This window comes from Monodelphis domestica, chromosome 1 (genome assembly GCF_027887165.1).
Source record: "Monodelphis domestica isolate mMonDom1 chromosome 1, mMonDom1.pri, whole genome shotgun sequence".
Lineage (NCBI taxonomy): Eukaryota > Metazoa > Chordata > Mammalia > Didelphimorphia > Didelphidae > Monodelphis > Monodelphis domestica.
In genome coordinates this window covers 422,853,658-422,876,699 of record NC_077227.1, presented here as the reverse complement: position 1 = coordinate 422,876,699, position 23,042 = coordinate 422,853,658, and the positions used below count along the sequence as shown (strand labels likewise).

Sequence of the window (23,042 nt, the reverse complement as noted above, 5' to 3'; positions counted from 1 at the left end):
TCTTCTTATCTGGTTTGCTCCTCCTACTATGCTTCCATATTCTTACTCTCCTACCTCAAAACAACCCATTTAATCTTGTTATAAATCTAAAGGAATTGAAGGGAAAATGGAAAAGAGGGCATTTTGACAAACAGTATACCACAAGGAGAAATCTGTGACAAGATACAGTATATCCTACCCATGAGAAAGGAAAAGAGGACTTTTTATATAAATCATACACATTTAGGTACCTAAGTCGTGCCTAAATGACTATGCTTTAAGATTCTAGGCAGAATATACTTTCAAAGTAAAAAATAAGAAACCTCAAGCTGAAGTGGGATCTGTCATGTCAGTAGTTTAAGAAGTTGGATTGGTTCTTGTTGCTCTCATGATTCTCAATTCAATGAATGGTTTGTTTTAGGTTCTGTTTTTTGGCACAGCAAAGAAAATAGGGAAGAAATGTGGAAATTGAAACTTGATCCACAAAAAAAAAAAAAAACCCTAATCATATTGTGATGCCAGAAAGAACATTATGAAAAAATCTATGTCAGTGGGGAGTCTCTTGTATTTCTAATCACAGGCACTGAAGTATAGTGAAAAAAGACTTGGCTTTAGAATTGAAAGACTTGGCTCTACCATTCAGAAGTTAAATGACTTTAGGAAAGTCACTTAAGTTCTGGGAAAAACACTACCTGTCCTGACTATTGAGACTCCAATGAGATAATGGTTGTGGATGTAATTCCAATACTGTAAGGTGCCATAATGCTGGTATTATATCATTATCATCATCACAAACACCACTATTATTCCACAATTAGAGGTAATGTAAATGCTCCTATCAATCATAGAACCCCACAGAGGGAATATGGAGGTGGGGGAGTGGAGTTGTAGGGTGATTGAAGACAACCTTCTCCTTTATTTCACAATTTTGTTTCAAGCTGACTTTGGGTCACCTATTGCCACAGAAGAAGGAACTGATATAAACTGCTGGGTTTAGTGCCCTTAAATACTATGGACACATTTGTTTCTCACAGCTTGAGGGCTTCATCCATCTAATCCAACAAGTATTTATTAAACAAGACTTTATGTAAGACATCTCAGATACAAAAGAACAAAAAAAAAATAGTCCTGCCCTTGGTCAAAATTCTTCTATATATTCGCCATCCCTCCCATATATTCTTTAGTTACTCTTGCCTTCTTTTACTTACAAAGTTTCCTATCTCTTTCATTCTGAAAGAATTTTATTGGAGTATTCATTGTTATTTATTCATTATTAGCTGTCAACTGAGATTGCAAAAAACTGGAGAGGAAAGAGTTATGAGATAATGCTTAATGGGAATGAGAATGGGGTACAAATCCCCAGTCAGGTCTGGTCAAACAGAATGGACACCCGACTTGTAATTAAAAAGCCTTTAAGTGACTAAACAATAGGAGTGTGACTACTGAGGTTCTAGAGTGGAAACATCTGTTGTTCAACAAACTTGAAAATGAACAATACAAAAAAGATGGAATAGATGTAAATGACGTTGCAGGTAATTCTTACATATATGTATATAGATATATAAAAATATGTGTTATATATTTTTATGTATTATACCTATGTTTTTTATATAGAAGGTACTTTATCAATCATATTTACTGTAATTTATTTTCTATGGCAATACATGTCAGGACAGAACCTGGTATAGTGGAAGAGAAATTGATTTTGGAATCAAAAGATCTAGATTCAAAGGTCATGGTTCTGATACTTACTAGCTATGTGTCCCTAGTCTTAAATGTTCTGACCTTCAGTTTCTCTTCTATAAAATGGGTATAATGATATTTTTCTTTCCTACCATAAAGGGTTATTTTGAGGAAAGTACTTTGTAAAGAACCAGGGAGATTTGCGCTGCTATATGAACTAGAGAGTTTTTTTGTAGAAGCCATGATTCTGATAAATAAACGGAGTTTTTCTAAATATCTTCAGTTTTGAAGAACAAAATGTATCAAGGGTTGTTCAAGGAACTAAACATCTACATTAAAATACTGATTTTCATTATGGCCATTGAAATGGATTTACAATAAAAGAAACCTATACAAATTTGTCTTTCCTGTACCTATTTTGTTGTTCCTGAGGCTCTGAGTTACAATTAGGAGTTGATCCATAGTAGCATGGTAGAGGGAATGTGGTACAGTAGAAAAAGAACTGAATGCAGTCACAATTGTTTCTAGTTCTTCCCCCTCAGATAAAATCTAGTCCTTCTTCCCTACTGAAAGTCCTTTATACAACTCCTGAAGACAGACACTATGTCTTCCTCATCTTCCCCCATCCAAGGCTCTTTTCTACAGGTTAAACATGACTAAATTTTTTCTTTTTTCTTTCTGGACTAGGTCTCCCAACTTTTGTCAGAAGTGTAGTAGTCATCCAGAGACTCAATTCCACCACTGATAAGTGCAAGAGCCTTGATCTGCTCCCTTTCCTGCTTGGGAGTTTTAGCCCTAAGTGAAGCCAAGATGGTTCCCCCATTCTAGGGGTTGACTGTTTGGTGTCGTTTAGTTCAGACATCCAATTGGCTTAGGCCTACCACAACTCAGAGCTCCTAAATTCAAGCAATCCACTAGCCTTAGACTCCCTGCTAGCAGGCCCAGAGGTACATGCCACCATTCCTGGACTAGATCTTTTCCTGCAGAAGCTGGGAAGAGAATGTTGAAGCAGGAGTTAGGAAGACCTGAGTTCAAATGCTGCTTCAGACACAAGCTGTGTAACCTTTAGCAACTCATTTAACTTCTATGGGCCTCAGTTTCTTCATTTGTAAAACACAGGATTCATTGACCTCTAAGGTCCTTTTCAACTCTAAATCTGTGATCCTATGATCCTGTGAACTGAGGCAGAATAGTATAATAGGAAGAGCCCCAGATTTGGGATCAGAAAACTTGAGTTAAAGTCCCAGCTCTGCTACAGTCTACATAAAGTTCATTTAACCTCTCTTGGCCTCAGTTTCTTCACCATAGAGTATAAGGAGCCATTTTCAAGGTTAATTCCAGCTCTGAAATCTATGATTTGATCAATTTGATCATTTCAAGTCCTTTTTCCCATCCTGGCTATCTTCCCCTGGAAGTACTCCAATTTGTCACTGTCCTTTCTCAAATGTGTGCAGAAGTGAACCCACCAGTTCACAGATGTCTCTACTCAGGGCAGGTGTGTGGTGGTACACCAAGGGAAAATGCAGCAAGGCTGGCATCTCCCTCATTCCAAAGGAGCTCTACAGACCTAGTACAGAAGGGTTCTGGAGACAGGCAGCACAGGATCCACCCTTTAGTTGGGCCTTGTGCCAGCTGATGAATGCAGTAGCCCCTTCCGTCAGGGTCAGAGATCCCTCATCATACAATGTAAAACTTTTAACTACTCAGCAGGTTTGGCCCTGGCCACAGGGTAAGGCATTGTTTAGACAAACTTTGCCAGTTAGATCTTCCTGATACATACATCCAAGACCGACACCTTCCTGGACTCCTTGAACATATCCCCTGAAACAATGTGCAAAGGGTACGCCCCATTCCTACCCTGTGTCAGTCAAGACTCCCCATGGTAAGATAAGTGCTTCCTTTTATTTACACATCAGTAGGACAAATGTCCATAGTGCAATCTAACAGGTAATGAAGCAAGAGAAGGCAATACAACACAGGGATAGGATTACTGCAGAAGTTAGCTGTTAAACAGAACATTCAGCTTGAAATGGTTTTCTGCTTACACTTTAGGGAGTTTTCAATTCAATTTGATTAACATCTACCACTATCTACTATATCCAAACATGGTATCTCCCCTGCTACCTGGCACAGTGCTTCACATACAGCAGACATTAATGCATATGTTAAACTGAATTGATTATCAAAAAACTATGTCAGATAAATTAGTTTATAATTCTTAAATACTACAGGGTTTTAGAAGAGTATTCCCTCCACCAACACAAAAAAAGGCAACCACCTCTACAACTTAGAACATGGTCATTGAGAAATGTTATGGACAAAAGTTGCATTACCCTAGTCACCCTGGCGGTGAGCCTCTCCAGTCTTGATAGATTAGTCTTCAGACACCAGACATATCTGGGTTCCTAATTAGACCCATACTTGAGAGCCTCTTTAATGTGATAGGGCCCACCACTGTTTGCACTCCAAGAGCAGAGCCTGTAAGAACCCAGGCTCATCTTCACTGACTGAGGATGCAATTTCAATGACAATAAATTAATACACATTAGAAACTGATTTCTATTCCCCATTACAACATTCTCTATAAAACACTTTTAATAAATATTTGTTCAAATAAATTAAATTGTAAAATGCTGTATCAGGTGCTAAGATGCAGATTCAGCCCAATTTTGCAAACATTTACTAAGGATCTACTACTAAGAGAAGGCACTAGGCAGCAGAGCTACATCTCTGCCTTGAGGGACCTTCTAAGTCCCCTCTTCATCCTAGTTCTCAATTAGAAAGGAGAAGCTGGGCAATTAATGAACTACGATGCAAAGGAAAAAAATAGGAAATCCAAAGTAGTGGTCAAGGCAAAATGCTACAATAAATATAAGGGAGAGATCCCTTTCAGCTGGGCAACACAAGGGATGAGGAAGTCTTCCTGAAAAAGGTGGCATTTTGGTGATTCCTTCTGGAGCCTACACTCTAACAACACAAGCTTCAAAAGCTGAGGGTCATTTACATGGCTCCAAAGGCTGCTGTTTGGGGTAATGACAGAAAGAAGCCAATTATATAGGGCTTACAGTTTACCAAACACCTCCCTCACAACACCTCTGTGAAGCAGCATGCTAAGAATCATCATGATGATTTGGCAGAGGAGGAAATTATGGACTGGAGAATTGCCCAAGATCACACAGCTAAGTGTCAAAACTGGGGATATTCGAATCAAGATTTCCTGATTCCCCAACTCAGCGATCAAGATGAAGTATGTGCTTTGAAAAGTCTATAGCACTACCCAAATGTGACATGTTGTCATGCTTTGGTCCAGGGCTCATTTTGTAAAGAGAATTCTATTTTTCCTACTGTCTTGCATTAAGTCCCAGAAGGAGCATCATCTACATAATCAAACAGACCCTCAATCAGCTCCTGGGATTTTTCATTTAAGAGTCTACAATCCTAGACCTCTCTGCCCCTGGAAAGGGTCTTAAAGTCAGTTGAATCCTTTTATTTTATAGATAAGGAAACTGAGGCCCAAAAGGTTCAATAACTTGGCCAAAGACACCTGGCTAAGAAGGAGACGAGAATTCAAAACCAAGTCTTCTAACATCCCAAGCTGGTATTTGTGTTCTTTCTACTAAACTATGGTATCCCCATTATGTTGAATCTACAAACCAAGAGGTCTTAATTTAGGGTCCAAAGGCCCCATAACTTTCAGGGATCCCTAACCTTAGATGGAAAATATCTATATATCTTTATTTCACTAACCTCTAATTGAAATTTAGCATTTCCTTCACTTGTGAATGTAGGCAATAAAAATTTTTTTTAAAAACCCTCACCTTCCATCTTGGAATCAATATTATGTATTGGTGCCAAGGCAGAAGAGTGGTAAGGGCTAGGCAATGAGGGTCAAGTGACTTGCCCAGGGTCACACAGCTGGGATATGTCTGAGGCCACATTTGAACCCAGGACCTCCCATCTCTAGAACTGGTCCTCCATCCACTGAGCTACCCAGCTGCCCCCAATAAACATTATTCTGAAAAGGGAATCTATAGGTTTCACCAGAGTGCCAAAAGGGTCCGTGATACAAAAAAAGGTTAAGAACCCTTGCTATATAAGTCAATACTTGAGTAAGTCTTCCATATTTATAAGATCTTTGCTAAAAAGCTTTTTTATAAAGTGAAGATCCTTTTGTAGATGTATCAACACCTCTTAAGATCAAAAATGTCTATAGGCTTTCCCTTTTCTCAGTACCTTAGCTGCTGAGGCAAGAACTCACAGCAATATAAAAGTCTTTATTAAGCACTCATCATGTGCCACATACTGTGCTAATCACTGGGTTTCCAAAGAAAGGCAAAAGATAGTCTCTGCCCTCAAGGAACTTAGTTTAATGAAGCAAAACATCAATATATTCACTTTTTTTTTTTTTGGCTGTGAAACTGAAATCTATCCTTGGCTTAATTCTTTGAAAAACATTCTATTTGGAGCAACTAGACAGCTCAGTGGATTAAGAGCCAGGCCTAGAGATGGGAGGTCCTAGGTTCAAATCTGGCTTCAGACACTTCCTTGTTGTGCAACCCTGAGCAAGTCACTTAACTCCATTGCTTAGCCCTTACCTCTCTTCTCTCTTGGAAATCATATATAGTATTGACTCTAAGATGTAAGGTAAGGATTTAAAAAAGAAGAGGAAAAGGAAAAACATACTATTTGCTATCTGTTTCATACTTCCTCAACTGTAAAATAAGAGAATTGGACTAAATGAACTGTAAAATAAGAGAATTGGCCTAAATGATCTCTTTTCCAAGGTCCTTACCAACTCTTAAGTTCAACAGTCTCATTAGATTCCCTGCTCCTATAGGATAAAATGTAAACTTCTAGCCCTGGCATTCAAAATCCACTTCAATCTGATTCTAACCTACCTTATTTCATACTTCCACCACTTTCATGCACTCTAAATTCCTACCAAACTGGTCTACTCATAGTAGCCCAATCTTATCTTGCTGTCCTCTGTACTTACATTTATGCAGGCTGTCCTCTATACCTGGCAAATATTCCTCCCTCATTTCTACCTGTTGAAAAACTTCTCTTCCTTCAAGGCCCAACTCTGGTACTGTCATGACTTCTCCTCCTCTCACAAAGCTTTTGTGAGCAAAGTGCTGATAAACCTAAAGGATGTATTGAAATGATCCTATGTATTAAGTGAGAACTGTTATATTTTAAACCGTCTAGGTCCAAGATCTTGCAAAAAAAATGATACAAATGAATTCCAGAGAAAAAGAATGTCCTATCTTAGGGAAAAGGATTTTCCAATACTTCTCTTGAACCTTCTAAGGAATAGGGGGAAATATAGGGAATGTGAAGCTAGCCACCTTCCTGCTGGGATTCTGTGCAGAGAACTCCTCCCCAGGGATGGGAAGAGCAGTACATCAATCTGCCATGAGCACACTCACCAGCTTTATTGTTTTCAGGTGGGGGTAGCTTTGGGACTTGGGGCTCCAAAGCCTTGAAGGAAATGTTTTTGTTTGTGCAGTGTGGCCTGATTTCCTATGCATCTTGGTTTGAGGTCACAGAGCTCATGCATCCCCATCGGCCTGACAAATACCAGTGGCATCTCCCATTTAACTGGATTTTCTGTTAGTAACCTCTGTAGCCACCCCCACCCCCAAACAATGACAGGTTAGAATATGGGAAACTTCAAGCCCCAGTTGATCTAATTTTGGGGCTTTAAAGGTCATGGATTCCAAACCACTCATTTGATAGATAAGAAGACTGAGAGAGGAAGCAATTTGGCCAAGGTCATGCAACTACTAAGTGGCAAAACTAAAATTTCAATAGATCTCTGACTCAAAACCAGGATTCTTTCCATTATACTGAGAACATAAAAAAAAAAAAGTTAGAAGGAACTCCATAAATCAACAACTTCTACCTCAGCCTGAGGTAGTATCCCCAGCAACAGGTCATCTGTCCTGTGCTTGAAAATCTCTAGCAATGTACCTCTTAGGGTAGTCTATTCCACTTCTGAACAAGAAGTCCTACCATATATCACAGAGCTGAAACCTGCCTCCATATAACTTCTTTCCCACTAGTCCTGGTTTTGTCTGCTAAGGCCAAGAAAACTAAGGTGTGACAAGTCCTCAAATATCTAAAGGTAACAATATTCTCCCCTAAGTCTTCTCTTCTCCAGCTAAACATTCCCAGATCCTTCAATAAATCTTTGTATTCTGTTGTCTACAATCTCTTCCTCAACCTTGTCTATGTCTGAACATGGTTTGACTTGTCAATATGGCCCTTAAAGCAGACCAGTGTACAGCAGCTGTGAACTGATCATAGCTATTTCATCCACCTCTGCTGTAAGAAAACTGTGCTGTGACAATGCTCTGACCCCATCAGTGGTACTGGAAAATTCCGAGCCTGTGTAGATGTGTAATTAGTCACTGTTGTCCCTGTCTCCTTTTCCAATCTGAGTATAGCAGGAGGGGTGTCTGCTCAGAGGGGTTAGACACGTTAATGATGCTATCTAACCTGGAAGATTGCTAGCAACTTTCTTCGCATTTTAAATCAGTCTATTAGGTGAGGGAAGAAGATATCAGAGAGAAGAGGACAGAAGTGGCCTCTTATTTATGCAACGTTTTGCATAGGTGTTGGTGACAACTTTCTCTCCAGTTTCTGTTGAAAGCTCAATTCCTTTAGAAGTGTGTCTGCTAAGCTGATTGCTTCTCTTTGTGTCTTTCAATCAGCAGCCAGGTGCCTAAATACTGGGTCTCCTGTCTTGGGAGTATGCTGCAATTATACACACAAGGCAAACCATGGAAACATGTGGGCCTCTCTAGAGCTTAAAAGCATGAAGTTTCTCCTGAAAAAGATGGTTCGCTTTTGGATGTGGCAAAGCTGAATAAAGGGAAGCAAGTGTCCTGCAGATTGATGGAGGCCCACCAGATATTTGCTTTTAAAAAGCGCTATGTGTGGAAATTCACCCGACAGAATGAATTACTCAGAAATGAACAGCAATGGCTGGTATCTGGGCTGTAATGAAAGAAGTAGCAAACTCCACTATAAACAGCTGCAGTTGCTCAAAGGAAATTTGTGGGCTCTTGATCCAAAATGAGGTCTTTGAGTCATTCTTAACTGATTTTTCTCTTTAAAGAATGCCAAAGTTCCATGTATGCATGTGTATATGTGTGTGTAAGAGAGGATATTACCAATATTTCCTGGAATGTGTAATTCAGACCCTCTATCCCTCTAGCACAATCAACCACAAGACAGATATAGTAGCTGGCACACAAATGGAGGAGGGTAGCATTTTGGTTAGTAACTCAGGGCTCATCAGATTATGGGAAAATAGATTTGGAAAGATTGGATTTTGGCTATAGTACTCCAGCCAAGATCACAAGATTTAGAATGGGAAGGGACTTTGCAGCACATCTAGTCCAATCACTTCTAGGGAAACTGAGGCCCAGAGATGGAAAGGGATTCTCTCAAGGTCACACCAGGGCAAAGAGCATAACTGAAACCAATTATTTTGACTCTAATCTAGTGCTTTTTTTTCCACTATGCTATATAAAACTTTATAGTCAACAGTCTACCAAATGGACATAGAAACATCCTAGACAGAAGATTCCGGGTAGAATTTTCTTGATCATCAGGCCCTTCATTCAAAGAGGCAGGAGGCACACCAACTTCCAAAATGCACAGTGGGGAATGACGACAATTATCTCAACTGATCCCAGGACAGCAGGAGTAAAAAAGTCCTGAGTAGAAAGATGACAGAAGTGATTATAGGACCAAGGTCTCTAACCTTGGAGGGAGGGAGGGAGGGACGGAGGGAGGGACGGAGGGAGGGAGGGAGGGAGGGAGGAAGGGAGGGAGGAAGGAAGGAAGGAAGGAAGGAAGGAAGGAAGGAAGGAAGGAAGGAAGGAAGGAAGGAAGGAAGGAAGGAAGGAAGGAAGGAAGGAAGGAAGGAAGGAAGGAAGGAAGGAAGGAAGGAAGGAAGGAAGGAAGGAAGGAAGGAAGGAAGGAAGGAAGGAAGGAAGGAAGGGAGGGAGGGAGGGAGGGAGGAAGGGAGGGAGGAAGGGAGGGAGGGAGGGAGGAAGAATGTAATTTGGTAATGTCTTTATGACCCTCACCTACCCTGTAAAAGAGAAAAAAAGACTATAAAAATGGAGTTCACAGAAACAGAAAGGTTTATCCTATCTGTTTCTCTTGAATTACTCCCATTCCCTACTCTAATGTAACATAATAGATTCCCATGCCTTTTTGTAAATGGTTGTCAAACTCCCTGATCCTTCAATCTGAAGTTATGCAGGTCACACTCAAAAGAATAAAGAACTCTTCTGGGACTGCAGAATTCCATAATGTGCAATAAAATATATCTCACATAAAAATATCCTTGAGTAGGTCTTAGCATTGGAGGGTTGATCCATTACAATGATGTATGTTTAATCATAACAAATTCATTGATTTTAAACAGCTAGAGTTACAAGAGTTAGAGAATGTCAGAACTTAGGGAAGTGATGATGAATCTTTTGGAGGCCTTAGAGCCCAAGTGCCCAAACTGCAACCCTCACACAGCAGGTGAACCCCCACCTTACCCCCAGACAGAGGAGGAAGGAAGTGCTCCCATTGGGCTGCTGGGCAAAGGAGCAGGTCATGTAAAAAAATGTCATCAGGTATATGTAGAGAGAGGAAAGGGAGAAGCCCCCTCTGGCACGCTCTGGCACATGTGCCATAAGTTTGCCAACATGGATTTAGGGTACAGAACATTAGCACTAAAACAGCTCTTAGATAAAATAATGGAAACCTGGACAGAATATAAGTAATGAAAGAGCCTTTAAGACTACAGGACCACTTGTTAACCATCTCCACATCAACCAACATCTTCATCTTCCACATGTAGCTGCAACCCCCATTCTCTACCACCCCCAATATGTTTGCCTTCCAACTCCCTGTTAGCTGTTGTCTTCCCTCATTAGAATTTAAGCTCTTTGAAAGTAGGAACAGTCTTACTTGCTTTTTCATTCATCCATAGCATTTAATACAGTGTCTGGCACAAATTAATTGCTTAATAAATGCTCTATCAAATGTTAGAGCATAGAAAACAGAATGTTGGAAGCATAAGAGACCTCGTGAGATCATATAGTCTAGTTCCTCATTTTCAGCATAGGAAAAATGAAGGCTAGGGAGGTGAATGATTGACCAAGATTACCTGGTCAGTTAGCAGCAAAGTCATAACTCAAAGCTACTTCTCCTGCCTCCTAGTTGAGGGCTCATACCACATTGTGCAACTAATGTGCCATTTAGCAACAATACCAATATGAGTCCTATGACAGAGGTTGGCACTAAAGAAAAAGTGCCAGGCTGAAGAGTGTGTGGAACTGATCTCTGCAACAGGGGAGGGGCCCCAGGAGATTGGAATCTTGAGGAGCAGAAGATTCTGGCTGGTAGAGGAGTTGGTCTTTCAGTCGGGAGAAGCCAAAGAGCAAAGGCTGAATAAGACTTTCTCCTGAGGGTTACCCATTTTTTCTTGCTTGTGACTGGAAATCCTTCCTCCCAACATTTCCCAAATTGAAAAGACTATTGAAGAGAAACTTGAACAGACTTTACCTCAGCCCCTGTTGCCCTGGGTCTGAACTGTGACCAAAGGGCCAAAACCCAGGATCAGTCAACCTGACTTTCTCTCAGGGGGCTCAGGCTGCCAAAGCCTAAGTTCCCCCAAACTCAAGGAGGGAGGGAAAAGGGTTTTAGATAGAGATAGGGACCCCTCTCTTTCCCACTTTCCTTTCCCATTCTTTCCCTGCCAGTTATTCCTTTGTATTACCCTGATTGAATTGACATTAAAATAGTTATCTTTTCCCCAAGCAGTGAATCAAGTGTGAGTTAACAGATCAAGGGGAGACCCTTTGGTCTCGAGTAGTGGAGGGGAAACAAGAGGGACAAGATCAAATCTGGGAGAGCAGCCATAGCTAATGAGGGAAGGCAGAAGGGGGAAAATCTTCAAACCCCCTTTCTTCTCTCTGATCCAACCCTAAACATCATCTGTCTTTCCTAAATTCTGTTCCCTTTACCATCCCCAAACCTATACATCAGCTGTCTCTCCTGAACCCCGCTTTGAGAAGGGAGGTCTCCACTCTTTTCTTCTCGCTCTCTACTGAAAGATGGAACCCCTCGAATACAATCCTCAGTTATCTATTTAGAAGCTAAAAATTGGGGGTGGCGGCAGGACACAAGGAAGGAGGAGAGAATTTTGTTAGTTGTCCTTTATGCACAAAATGAAATAATTTTGAAGTCTTACTTTAATCTCATGTCTAGAAATAATGTCCTAACTAGCTTTGCACTACTCTGAATGCTTATAATAGATGAAATGACACTTAGATGGAAATAAGCTCTAAGCACAAGGATCTTAAAGGAAAAAGTCCATCAATAAGTTGTTATCTAATCCATAATAATCAAAGACTAACAGTTGGATGATACAGTCATTAACATGGGAAAGGGGTCAAAGAAGGCAAACAATGTGGGCATTACTTGCTGGGGCCTTCCTACTACCAGGAATTTGCTTACACTATTCCTTCCAACCAGAATACTTTGCCCAATTCCACCAGCAAAAATCCTCAAAAGGTCTTTCTCACATTCTACCCCCTTTACCAACGTTTCCTGAATTTTACATGTGAACATAATTCCTTCTTCCTTTGGCAAAAGAGAGCAACATAAAACTGAACCCTCATAAAACTGTGTTTAAATCTATTTTATGATATTGATCATACCCTATGAATCATAAATGGTACCAAAGAGTAACAGCTTGGGAGTTAGTAGACTTAGGTAGTTCAAGTCCAGCTTCTATCACTTCCGTAGCCATGGAGACTAAAATTCTTATGCCACTTACTTCAAAAGGTTGTTGTGAGGAAAGATGCTTGTTAAGTCTTACAGGGTATATACAAATATGAGTTACTATTATTATGTTCTGCCTTGTATTATATTTATTTGTACACTTGTCCTAGCTTTCCAAAACAAACTATAACCTGTCTGGGAATAGCAAGAATATTTCTTTGTACTCTCCATAAAGTCTTATATTCAACTATACATTTGTTTCCATTGAACTGAATTGGAAATCAGCTCTACATTTCAAAAGATGTTTCCTCTTTGCAGCATTCCATTGATTAATTTAAAAAACAAACAAACAACAAGCATTTATTAAGCACTATGGACTATGCCATGGATTGTGAAAGACATTGGGATTTAATTTCTAAATCCCAAAATGAATTACTAAAATAAAATGTAATTTATGGTAGTTTATTTTTACAAAGATGGAAGATATTAAGGAAGAGAGAAAAGGGGAGAGAAAGAGAGAGATAGAAAGCTCTGGCTTCCTCTGAACCACTTAGAAATTCTAAGGCACCAGTCAGGGGAAAGAAGTCACAAGAAGATGGGCCTTTCTTGGAGGTTCACACCTTCAGAAAGGGCAAGAAAGGAAGTCAGCCTTTACACTCACCACAGTAACTGTCTAAAAGGAAAGCAGTCTTAGGTCTCCTGCACGAGCTCCTCCAGGGGTCCAGTTCCACAGTCAAGTGTCTTCACTCCAAGTCTGAGTGACTGTCTTCCAGTCCAACTCCGAGTGACTTAATGATCTTCACTCCAAGCCCGAGTGACTGATTGATCCCTGTGTATCTCTGTTTCCACTATTTAAAGACCTTTTTCTCTTGTGTCACCTACCCTAAATTTTACATCTACCAATCACAGCAGATGCTCCTCTCCAGGACTGCCCACTCTTTCATACATGGGTCACAGACCTCCCACTCAATGCATGAAATCAGTGTTCATACCTTTTGTGGTTAGTTCACACCTTTTGTGGTTAGTTCATACCTTTTGTGGTTAAAATGAGTAGATCTACTTTAAGTACTGGGTTTACACTTTGGGGATTAAAATCTAAAAATAGACAGGGGATTACAATTTAATCTTCACAATAAAAGAAGAGCTAAGTACCTTCATTGTTACAATCAGGGGAGAGCCAAATCCAATCTTCACAACATGAAACAGTCCCTGTCCTCTGGTAGGAGATGACATGTTCACAAATAAATAAATACAAGAACCATGTACAAAATAAATAGAAAATTATTGGTGGGAAGGGCTCTAACAATTAGGGGAATTAAGAAATGTGACTTTTAAGACAGTGGTACTTAAGCTTAGCCTGGAAAGATCAAGGAGATCCAAGTTGTGGAAGAGAATATTCCAAGCACATAAGATATTCTGTGCAAAAACATGGTGGCAAGAGATGGAGAAGCATCTATGAAGAAAAGTAAGGAGGTCAGTTTTGTGGGTGCTAGAATATGTGAAAGGAATGAATGTATAATATAGGGTGGAATCAACTTGTTTAAAAGCTTTTGAAATCCAAACATAAGAGTTTGTATTTTATTCTAGAAAGACTGGAGAATCACTGGAACTTTTGGCAACTGCCCACATGAGAGGTGATGAGGGTTTGAAGTGTGGTAACTCTGAGGTATATGAAGAGAAAGGGGACAACATGAGAGATGTTCTGGAATTAGAATTAATAAGACTTAGCAATATATTATATATGATGAATGGGTAAGAGTAAAGTTTTGAGAGATAAGTCTTAGAGTGAGAACCTGGGGGACCAAAAGAAATAGGATGAATAGTTTTAGGGGAAAGATAAAATAGTTCCATTTTGGAAATGAGTTTGAGATATCCAGGTGGAGCTGTCCAGCACATAGAGGTTCTAGACTAAAGCTCAGAAAAAAGATGAGAGGTAGAAAAGTAGATTTGAAAATAAACTATACAGAAATGATGTTTGAACTCATAAGACTTGATAGGATCATGAAGAGAAAGTATGTGAAGAGAAAAGAGAGCCTAGAACAAAGTCCTGGGGTATTCCCACATAAAGAAGCAGAGAATGCATAATACCTTAACAAAGAGGACATTTAGTGAATGCTTTAAGCTTTATGAAGCACTTATATAAACCAGCTCTCTTGGACCTCAAAACACCCCTATGATGTGGATGCTATTATCCATACTTTACAGATGAGGAAAATGAGGCTTAGAAAAGCTCTGTGTCACAGGACTAGTAAGGGCCATGAACATGAACCCAGGTCATTTTGATTCCAACTCTAATACCATGTAAAACTCATAGGCACCATCCTGTTCTTCTATGAAAGTGATTTCTTTCTCCCTATAGACTGTTTCTTTGATTTTATTTCAATCCCTTCTCATATCAATGTATTTGTGTATTTGACACTGACAATAGCTCCTTAAGAGCAAAGCCTGTCTCCTATTCAATCCAACTCACACAGTGCCCTAAACAGCACCTTGAACATAATGGACCCTAAATAAAGGTTTATTGAATTGAATTTACAAAAAACTTGACCCTAAGCAAGTCACCTAACATCATGGGGCCTGTTTCCTAGGGTATAAGATGATACATACACAAATGGTTTCTAAAAGCCATCTTCTAATCTTAATATTGTATTTCTAAAATCCCTTCAACCTCTAGCATCCTTTTCCTAAGGCCCCCTCCATCTTATATATATCCTATAACTCTATGATAAAGCCAAGATGAGATAGTCCATCTATCTCTGAAAGCCCAGGGTCTAGAACAAAGTATTGCACTTAATAAACATTTTCTGAACTCAGTTAAACTGTAAGAATTTCACCTGAGAGTCACTTAACTTACTTGGGAATTGGCACCCGAATTACTGTCCCATCGACTTCTGGGTTCAGATTCATTCCACTTTCTCTTATGGCCTTGATAGCTGCAGCTGTACACTGCAAACCAGATCAAACGGTAAGTAGAATTAGTAAATAATTATTGCCAGATGCAACTGCTCTGTCGACAGTTGGCGATCCATCTCAGTTGAACATGGAAACATTTAGTTCTGTTCCCCGTAAGATCAGGAAGTTACATTGGTGCAGACTGCTTTGATCAGGCTGAATAGCAAACTGTGTCCACTCCTGGTACCAGGGAACTGCAAAAGAAAAAAAAAAGTAACAAGAAGAAAAAAGAAAAAGAAAAAAAACCTCTGTTGCTTTGAAAAGATTTCAATGGTTTGAGGCAATGCAGATCAAAACCACAATAAATCCTCCAGGGAGGGGGCTGGATTGTGCAAAGATTGGTGTAAAAACAGATGAAAGATTTTGTCTGTTAAAAATTCCAGTTGACTAGAAATCTCCCAGTGTCGATTGTGAAAGATTAAATCAATTTAACTCCTTAGGTGCTAGATTGTGTTCATGCCAAATCTACTCATTCTTTTTCTTGAGTGATGAAATGCCCGCTTGTGTGTTCATGAATACAGTGAAAATATCTGTTCTTAAGGAACCAAAGAATTCTGTCTTCGAGCCCAGAAGCTAATAACCTGCTTCAAGGCTCCAGAGTTATATTCTAAGTGTCACAGAATTACTCAAGAGAAAAGTATCTCAGAGATCATCTAGTTCTGGGATTCTTAACCTAATTTGTGTCACAGACTCCTTTGGCAGTCTGGTGAAGTCTAAGGACCTCTTCTCAAAATAATGTTTTTAAATGCATAAAATAAAATAGGTAGGATTGTAAAAGAAACCAATTATATTGAAATATAGTTATTACAATATTTAAAAAACAAGTTCATGGTTCCTAAGAACCCCTGCTAATCCAACTCATCCATATCTAAGCAACAATCCACTCTATAGTATCCCTAACAAGTGGTCATCCACGTTCCATAAATATGGGGAACACATTATCTCCCGGCCCATTTTGGTTTGGAATGGCTTTTATCCATGGCAAACTTTCCATTGTGGAAATCGATATCTGCCTCGCTAAGATGCTCACACACTTCTCTGGGGTGTAGACTCTGAAGAGCTCTTTTAATGACTCTTCCTTATGTCCAAGAAATACTGCAGCTACACTTGGCCTTCCATACTATGGAGAAACTTTTCATTAACTGCCTGAAAAATTAACGAGAGCAGCCTTCACTGCAGATATTTTCTGAGAGTTACATTTGACAGTCAAACTCATTCAAATTGCTATTAAAGAACTCAATATCTGAATCCCAAAACGAGCTTTTCCCAAGCTCATGCTGAGTACTGTTCTCTGGGAAGGGGAAGAGAAGAATAAAATCTACTCCCTTACATTCCAAAAATATCTTTGCTTCCATAGTCAATATTTATTCATGAAACATTGACTAAGGGCCAATTTTTGCATAGCACTATTCAAAGGTGCATGTTCTATAAGAGGTGTGACTATAAAATTATGGGATTCAGTGATTGTTACTATTGATGTTTTTTCTTTTAATACAAAGAGACCAAAGCCTACTCATTTGAGTGACTGCTCTCTCCAGCTAAGTAGTTCTATTATGAGTCTATAATAATAATAATACATATGTAAATAACTTACATATATATGTACTTCAAGATTTACAAAAAACTCTCCTCAAAAAAATTAGGTAAGAGCTAGAGCCAAGATTTAAACACAGTTCTCTCCAGACTCCTAGGCCAATACTCTTTCCACTATATGAAACTGCTTTTCTCTAACTGCATACTTATTTTAAACATGCTGTCACTGCTCAAGCCAGTCTTAGATATCTCTTTGAGAACTGTGCTCAGGGTGTTCAGTATGTTCTTTTGGAAATCCTCAATAGTGGCTAAATCATAAGTCACAGATTACTATTTGACTCAATCCCCTGATTTTACTAAAGAAAACATAAAGGCTCAGAGAATAAATTGTGTAAGATCACAAAGAAAGTTAGTGGCACAGAAAGGAATAAGACCCCCAACCCCAGTTTCTTGGTTCCCCTGTGCTAATTCACTTTCTACTATGCCAAGGACTACTATGCCTATATCTTCTCTTAAACTTTATACCTCCTCTACTACTCCAGTAACACAGGGGTTGGATTGGAATAGTGTGGTAAGCCAAAAGTCATTTGAACAAATCTGGTACATGATGTAGGTAATGAATAATCAAACTCTGTCACCAGGTTCTAAAACTGACTCTCATTTATTAGCTGTGTAATCATGGACAAGTTGAGCCTCCTTGAAACTCAGTTTCCTTATCAGTAAAACAGGAATGATAAAAGCTGTGCTTTATACTTCACGGGCTCCTTATGGAAAAAAATGTTCTATAAGTCTTGGTGTTCTATAAACTATTATTGTGCTTGAGGTCAAAAATAATATATGACCATAAAATACGACAATTCATTTCTTCTTATGGCTTATGATTTGGTTCAAAAGTCAAGTTCAGAGGCTACATCTTGGAAAAGACAAACAATCTGAGAGAGCTACTTTTAAGGAGACAACATCCATTTAGACATACATATCTCCATACTCTGATATATTGGTGATCTCTTGGGTATTTATGCTCCTCATACAGTACAGACAACAATCCTTCCAATCCAATTCTTGCCCCCTATCTCTTTCCTAAAACCTCCCTGGAGAATGTACTCAGAAAGCTAAAAGCCTTCTTCTGGTACTCTTTTTTTCCTTTTTATTATGAACAATCATGAACAAACATTTCAGTATACAAAGAACAAAAAGAAATATTGTATGCAAACTTCTGTTAGTTTGTTTTGTATAACAAGGCAATAACTAAATTGTCCTTTCTGTCTATAGGGAAAAATTCCTTCTGATTTGGGGGGGGGGGGGCCTTCCTTTTGTTTATTTTTAATTTCTTATTGATGTTCTTTCCTATCTTTTTTTTTTCATCTTTCTCACTACTCACTAACACATCCTCCTCCCAAGAGGAACCCTACAATATAATAAATATGTATTGTCAAACAAAACACATCAACACATGGGTCATGTCTGAAAACATAGGTCCTATCCTGCACCTCTAGTCCCATCACCTCAGGCATGCTGTACAGTGTTGATTAGAGCTCTGAAACCTTTCAAAGTTTCTTTCTGTTATATTATTATGGTCATCATGTCTTGGGTTATTCTTTTTTTAAGTTTCCCAAATGCCATTTCCCAATAGATAAGTGGTCAATAGATAAAAATAAACAATTTATAAAATAATTGCAAAGTATGGTGCAGAAAAGCCTACAGCCCTGGGCTAGAAATTCAACCCCAGACCCTTACTCTCAGGGCAATTTCTCATCTTTAAAATGGGAATAATATTTGTAGCACTTACCTTACAGGGTTGTTGGGAAACTCAAATGAGATAATATATGTAAAGTACTTTTCAAAACTCAAAGACCTATATCTGTTATTACTATCAACAACCAGATGAAAAATGCTCCAAATCAACCACAAGTTACACGAACACAATGTTGGATAGGGCTACAATTGGTCCAATCACTCTAGAAAGCAGTTTGGAATTATGCTGAGAAAATGATCAAACTGTCTATATCCTTTGACCCAGAGGTCTCACTGATAGGTATATACCTCAAAAAAGCAAGAGAGGAAGGTCCCATGTGCAACAAAATATTTATAGTGGCAAAAAACAGGAAATATAGTACATGCCCATAGATTGAGTAATGGTTAAATAAATTGCGATACATGAATTTGTAACTAGGGGAGGATACAGAGCGAGAAATTAAAATGGGATATTCTGGGAAATGACTGCAGTGTAAAGGCAAAAAGCAGTAATAATTTTTTTTTTAAGACTAGTGCACTGGCTTAAAAACACACTGATGACTTTATCCTCTATTTATATATAGCATTAAATAAGGTGACTTTTGTTGTTTCCAGTCCAGTCTTCAATACTACAGTGAAAGAATTCTGATTTCACAAACAGAAAAACATAATAAAAAGTAACTTTCTCTTTGGGAAAAATATTCATTGTAAAATATATAGATGGTTTTACTAAAATATTCTTGAAAATTGGTTGTGAGCCTCCTATGGCAGAACTCAGTACCCAAGCAAGAGGAAGGTTTTATACAGTATGGTATTTGAACAACTCATTTTTCAATCATATAGTATAATTTGCCATTTATATGCATAACTTTGTATCTGATTGCATTCATTTAAGGTTAGAAAGAATTCAATCCAAAACACCACATTTGACAGATAAGGAAACTAAGGCATAAGCAGGGAAGGTCACAGAGCAATAGATGGCTCTGATTCAAAACCAAACTCTGACACTGTATTGCACTATTTAATCTCTCTCATCCCTACTTACATCTATGTTTCCTGGGTCACATTAGCTGGATCCCTTTGGAAGAAATCATAGAAAGACTTGACTGAGAACCACAAAAAGTAGATTCTTAAAAGGATATTGTCTATATGACAGAAGAAAGACAAAATGATAGGGTCCTTTGGATTTCATACAAATAGACTCCATTAAAATCTTTTTCTAATGTCTTACCATGGTATAAAGGCAAAACTAGATCCTACCTAAAGTCATACCAACATAATGAAAACTCTGGCAGCTTTTGGTGCTGTTGTTGTTGAATTGTTTCAATCATGTCTAATTCTTTGTGACCCCATTTGCAGTTTGTTTGTTTTTTTTTTTTGTCAGTGATTTGCCATTTCCTTCTTCAGTTCATTTTATAGATGAGGAAACTGAGGAAAATAAGGTTAAGTGACTTACCCAAGGTCACAGAGCTAGGAAGTATCTGAGGTCATATTTGAACACCTGAAGATGAAACTTTCTTATTCCAAGGCTAGTGTTCTATCTACTGCACCACCCAGCTAATCTGGCAACTTTACCAAGATGAAGCATGGTTTAGAGTCAGCCTGCAACTGCTTTTGGAGAAGCATCTCAGCAAAGAATGAGGGATAAGTACAAGCCACCCCATGCCAAAGGCAGGAAAACTGCAGACAGACATTCAAAGGTCAGTACAGATGGATGGCTCTCAGGGATTTTGCCACCATAAACAGATGAAATTCAGCTCAAGTTGTCTAAGTCTATTTAGCTCTTAGGGCCATATTGGAGCTGCTTGAAGACTTTAGAGATAATCAAGTGCAGATGTTTTATTCAACAGAGAAGGAAACTGAGACTGAGTTAAGGAATTTGACTTGCCCAGTGTCACACAGTATATTAGTGGCAGAATCAAAACTAGAACCCAGGTTTCTTAATTCAATCTAATGGATTTTTTTGTTTTTTGGAGACATTGATCAGTAAGCATTTATTGAGCACCTACTATAAAAAGAGGCACAAAACAACCCCTGCCCTCAAGAAGCTTACAGAATAATGGGAGTAGAGAGAAGAGGAAAGAAACTGCATCCTAAATAATCTGGGCCATCCTAGAGTTAAGAGGAGTGGGGAGAGACTTCCTGTAGAAGGTGGGACTTCAGATGGAGTTTAAAGAAAGCCAGGGGCTCAGCAGATAACAAGGAGGAAGCAGAAGAGTACTCCAGGTGCTGGGGACAGCCAGAGAAGGTGCCCAGAGGGAGAGATGGAGCAGTCAGGAGTACTGGAGCCAAGAGTCCTTGGTGGGGAGTGAGGAAGATTGGAAAGCCAGAAGAGGGCTGGGTTATGGAGGGCTTTGAACGCCAAGCAGAGGATTTTGTCCTTGGTTCTGCAACTGAAAGGGAGCCCCTGGGGTTTATTGTGGGGGGGGAGAGGGAGGAATGACTGGACATAGTTATAAGAAAATCCCTTTGGTGGCTGAGGACAGAAGGGACTAAAGGGGGAGGGTCTTGAGGAGGGTTATTGCAGTTGTCTGAGGGTGAGGTAATGAGGGCCTGTGTCAGGGGTGTTTTCTGAGAGACACTGAAGAGGTGAAATCAACAGGTTTTGCTGAGCACCATATTGGATCTGGAGGTGAGAAATGGTGTCCAGGATGACTCCTTCATGGGAGCCTGGAAGCCTTGGGAGAGGACATGGCCCTCTGCACCAGCAGGTCAGGGAAAGTGATAATGAGTTCAGTTAGTGTTCTTTCTATCACACTGTGTGTGTGTGTGTGTGTGTGTGTGTGTGTGTGCATGTGTGCATGTGTGCATGTGCACGCACGTGTGCTCACACACATGCTCACACACACACATTTCAATAGCATTCAAAGGTTTACAAAGAACTTTCCTTATAATTTTTTTTAATCCTTATCTTCCATCTTAGAATCAATACTATGTATTGAATCTAAGGCAGAAGAGCAGTAAGGGCTAGGGAATAGGGTTTAAGTGACTTGTCCAGGGTCACACAGTTAAGAAGTATCTGAGGCTAGATTTGAATTTTAGGATCTCTCGTCTCTAGGCCTGGCTCTCAATCCACTGAGCCATCTAGCTGTCCCCCACCTCCCATAACTTCTTGTAGCAAACAGTAAAAAGTATTATGTAGTAAAGTGAGGTAAAGCTGTTTGTCAAAAGTCATAACAGCTAATAATTAGCTATGTAGAGACTTGAACCCAGGTCTTTGGATTTAAATAGTGGTACTTTTCCCACTATTTCTAGTTAACTTAATTGCTGCAAGAGGGCAAGGCCTCTTATATTTTTTCCCCATTTGCCTTGTTTTGCTAAAATCATGCTGTGGTTTCTATTCCTTTTTTTCCCATCATTAACTCTAGCTGCAGGCAAGTCTGTCCATGGCAGCTACAAGCCTATATCATTTATCAGCCAAGACACAAGTTAAACAAATGCAAAAGAGGTTTGGGGTTGGCTTTTTTTGTTTGTTTTCATGGTGCAGTGGAAAAAATGCCAGACTAGAAATCATAAGACCTGAATTCAAGTTCCAATTCTGCTATTAACTTATGTGAATTAGGAAGAATTATTTCCCTTCTCTAGGTTTCAATTTCTTCTTATATGAAATTAAGAATTTGGATTAGATGATCTATAACATGCCTTCCAATTCTAATGAGCATCATGAATTGCAAAAAGCTCTAAATTTGGAATCAACGAATGTGAGTGAGAAACCCAGTTCTGCCACTTCCATTCAGTGTGACTTTGGGCAAATCAATGAGCAGCTTTGGGCCCAAGTTTCCTCCTTTGTAAAATAAGACGGCTGGAACAGATGCCCTCAAAGGGCTCTTTCAGCTCTGAATCCTATGAACTCTGACTCTTCTGATTCTATAACTAAGAGTCTGTATATAAATTCGTGTTGCATCAACAAACATACTCGATTTTGAAAAGAAATCAAGTAAACAAATGGAGATTAGGTCAGCATGTTGAAGTTTCAAAGTTCAATTCTTTATGTACTGTTTCTAAGCTATAGGAAGGAAATGTTTAGTTATAGCAATGCTGTTCTGCAGATAACACCAGACCACAGAAAGGATTCACAAAAGGAACAAGAAACTTATATTTCCTCATAATGACTTTAGTAATGAACTTCTAAGTTCCAAGTCGTCTACAAGTGCTTCTAAAGTCATCGAGCTGTAATGGGCAGAAAATGAGAGTGATAGAGAGGTAGGAAAAAATGTAGACATTTTGACTTCAAAAAAAATTAAGTGCTTTAATTTCTATGGGTCCTCTTCCTGCCTCCTATCACCCTGCAGTGGCCAATCAGGTTCTTCCTTTGTGAATGCCATTTTATATTTAATAACAGAAGTGGCTGGAACTGCAAA

At 39.1% G+C, this 23,042-nt stretch overlaps 1 protein-coding gene across 10 annotated transcripts in view; it reads right to left on the bottom strand.

The window, feature by feature from the left end:
• The window catches only part of MRRF (mitochondrial ribosome recycling factor), a 75,954-nt gene that overhangs the window by 12,829 nt on the left and 40,083 nt on the right, over positions 1 to 23,042 (bottom strand). For 8 of the 10 annotated variants that reach the window (XM_056812093.1, XM_056812088.1, XM_007474603.3 and 5 more), the window contains 2 exons: positions 15,546 to 15,608; positions 15,317 to 15,408 (listed from right to left, as the gene is read on the bottom strand). In XM_056812093.1, the coding sequence (XP_056668071.1) occupies positions 15,317 to 15,408; positions 15,546 to 15,608 (155 nt within the window). The remainder of the gene's footprint in view (positions 1 to 15,316; positions 15,409 to 15,545; positions 15,609 to 23,042) is intronic. The other 2 variants (XM_056812091.1, XM_056812092.1) reach the window with 1 other exon arrangement.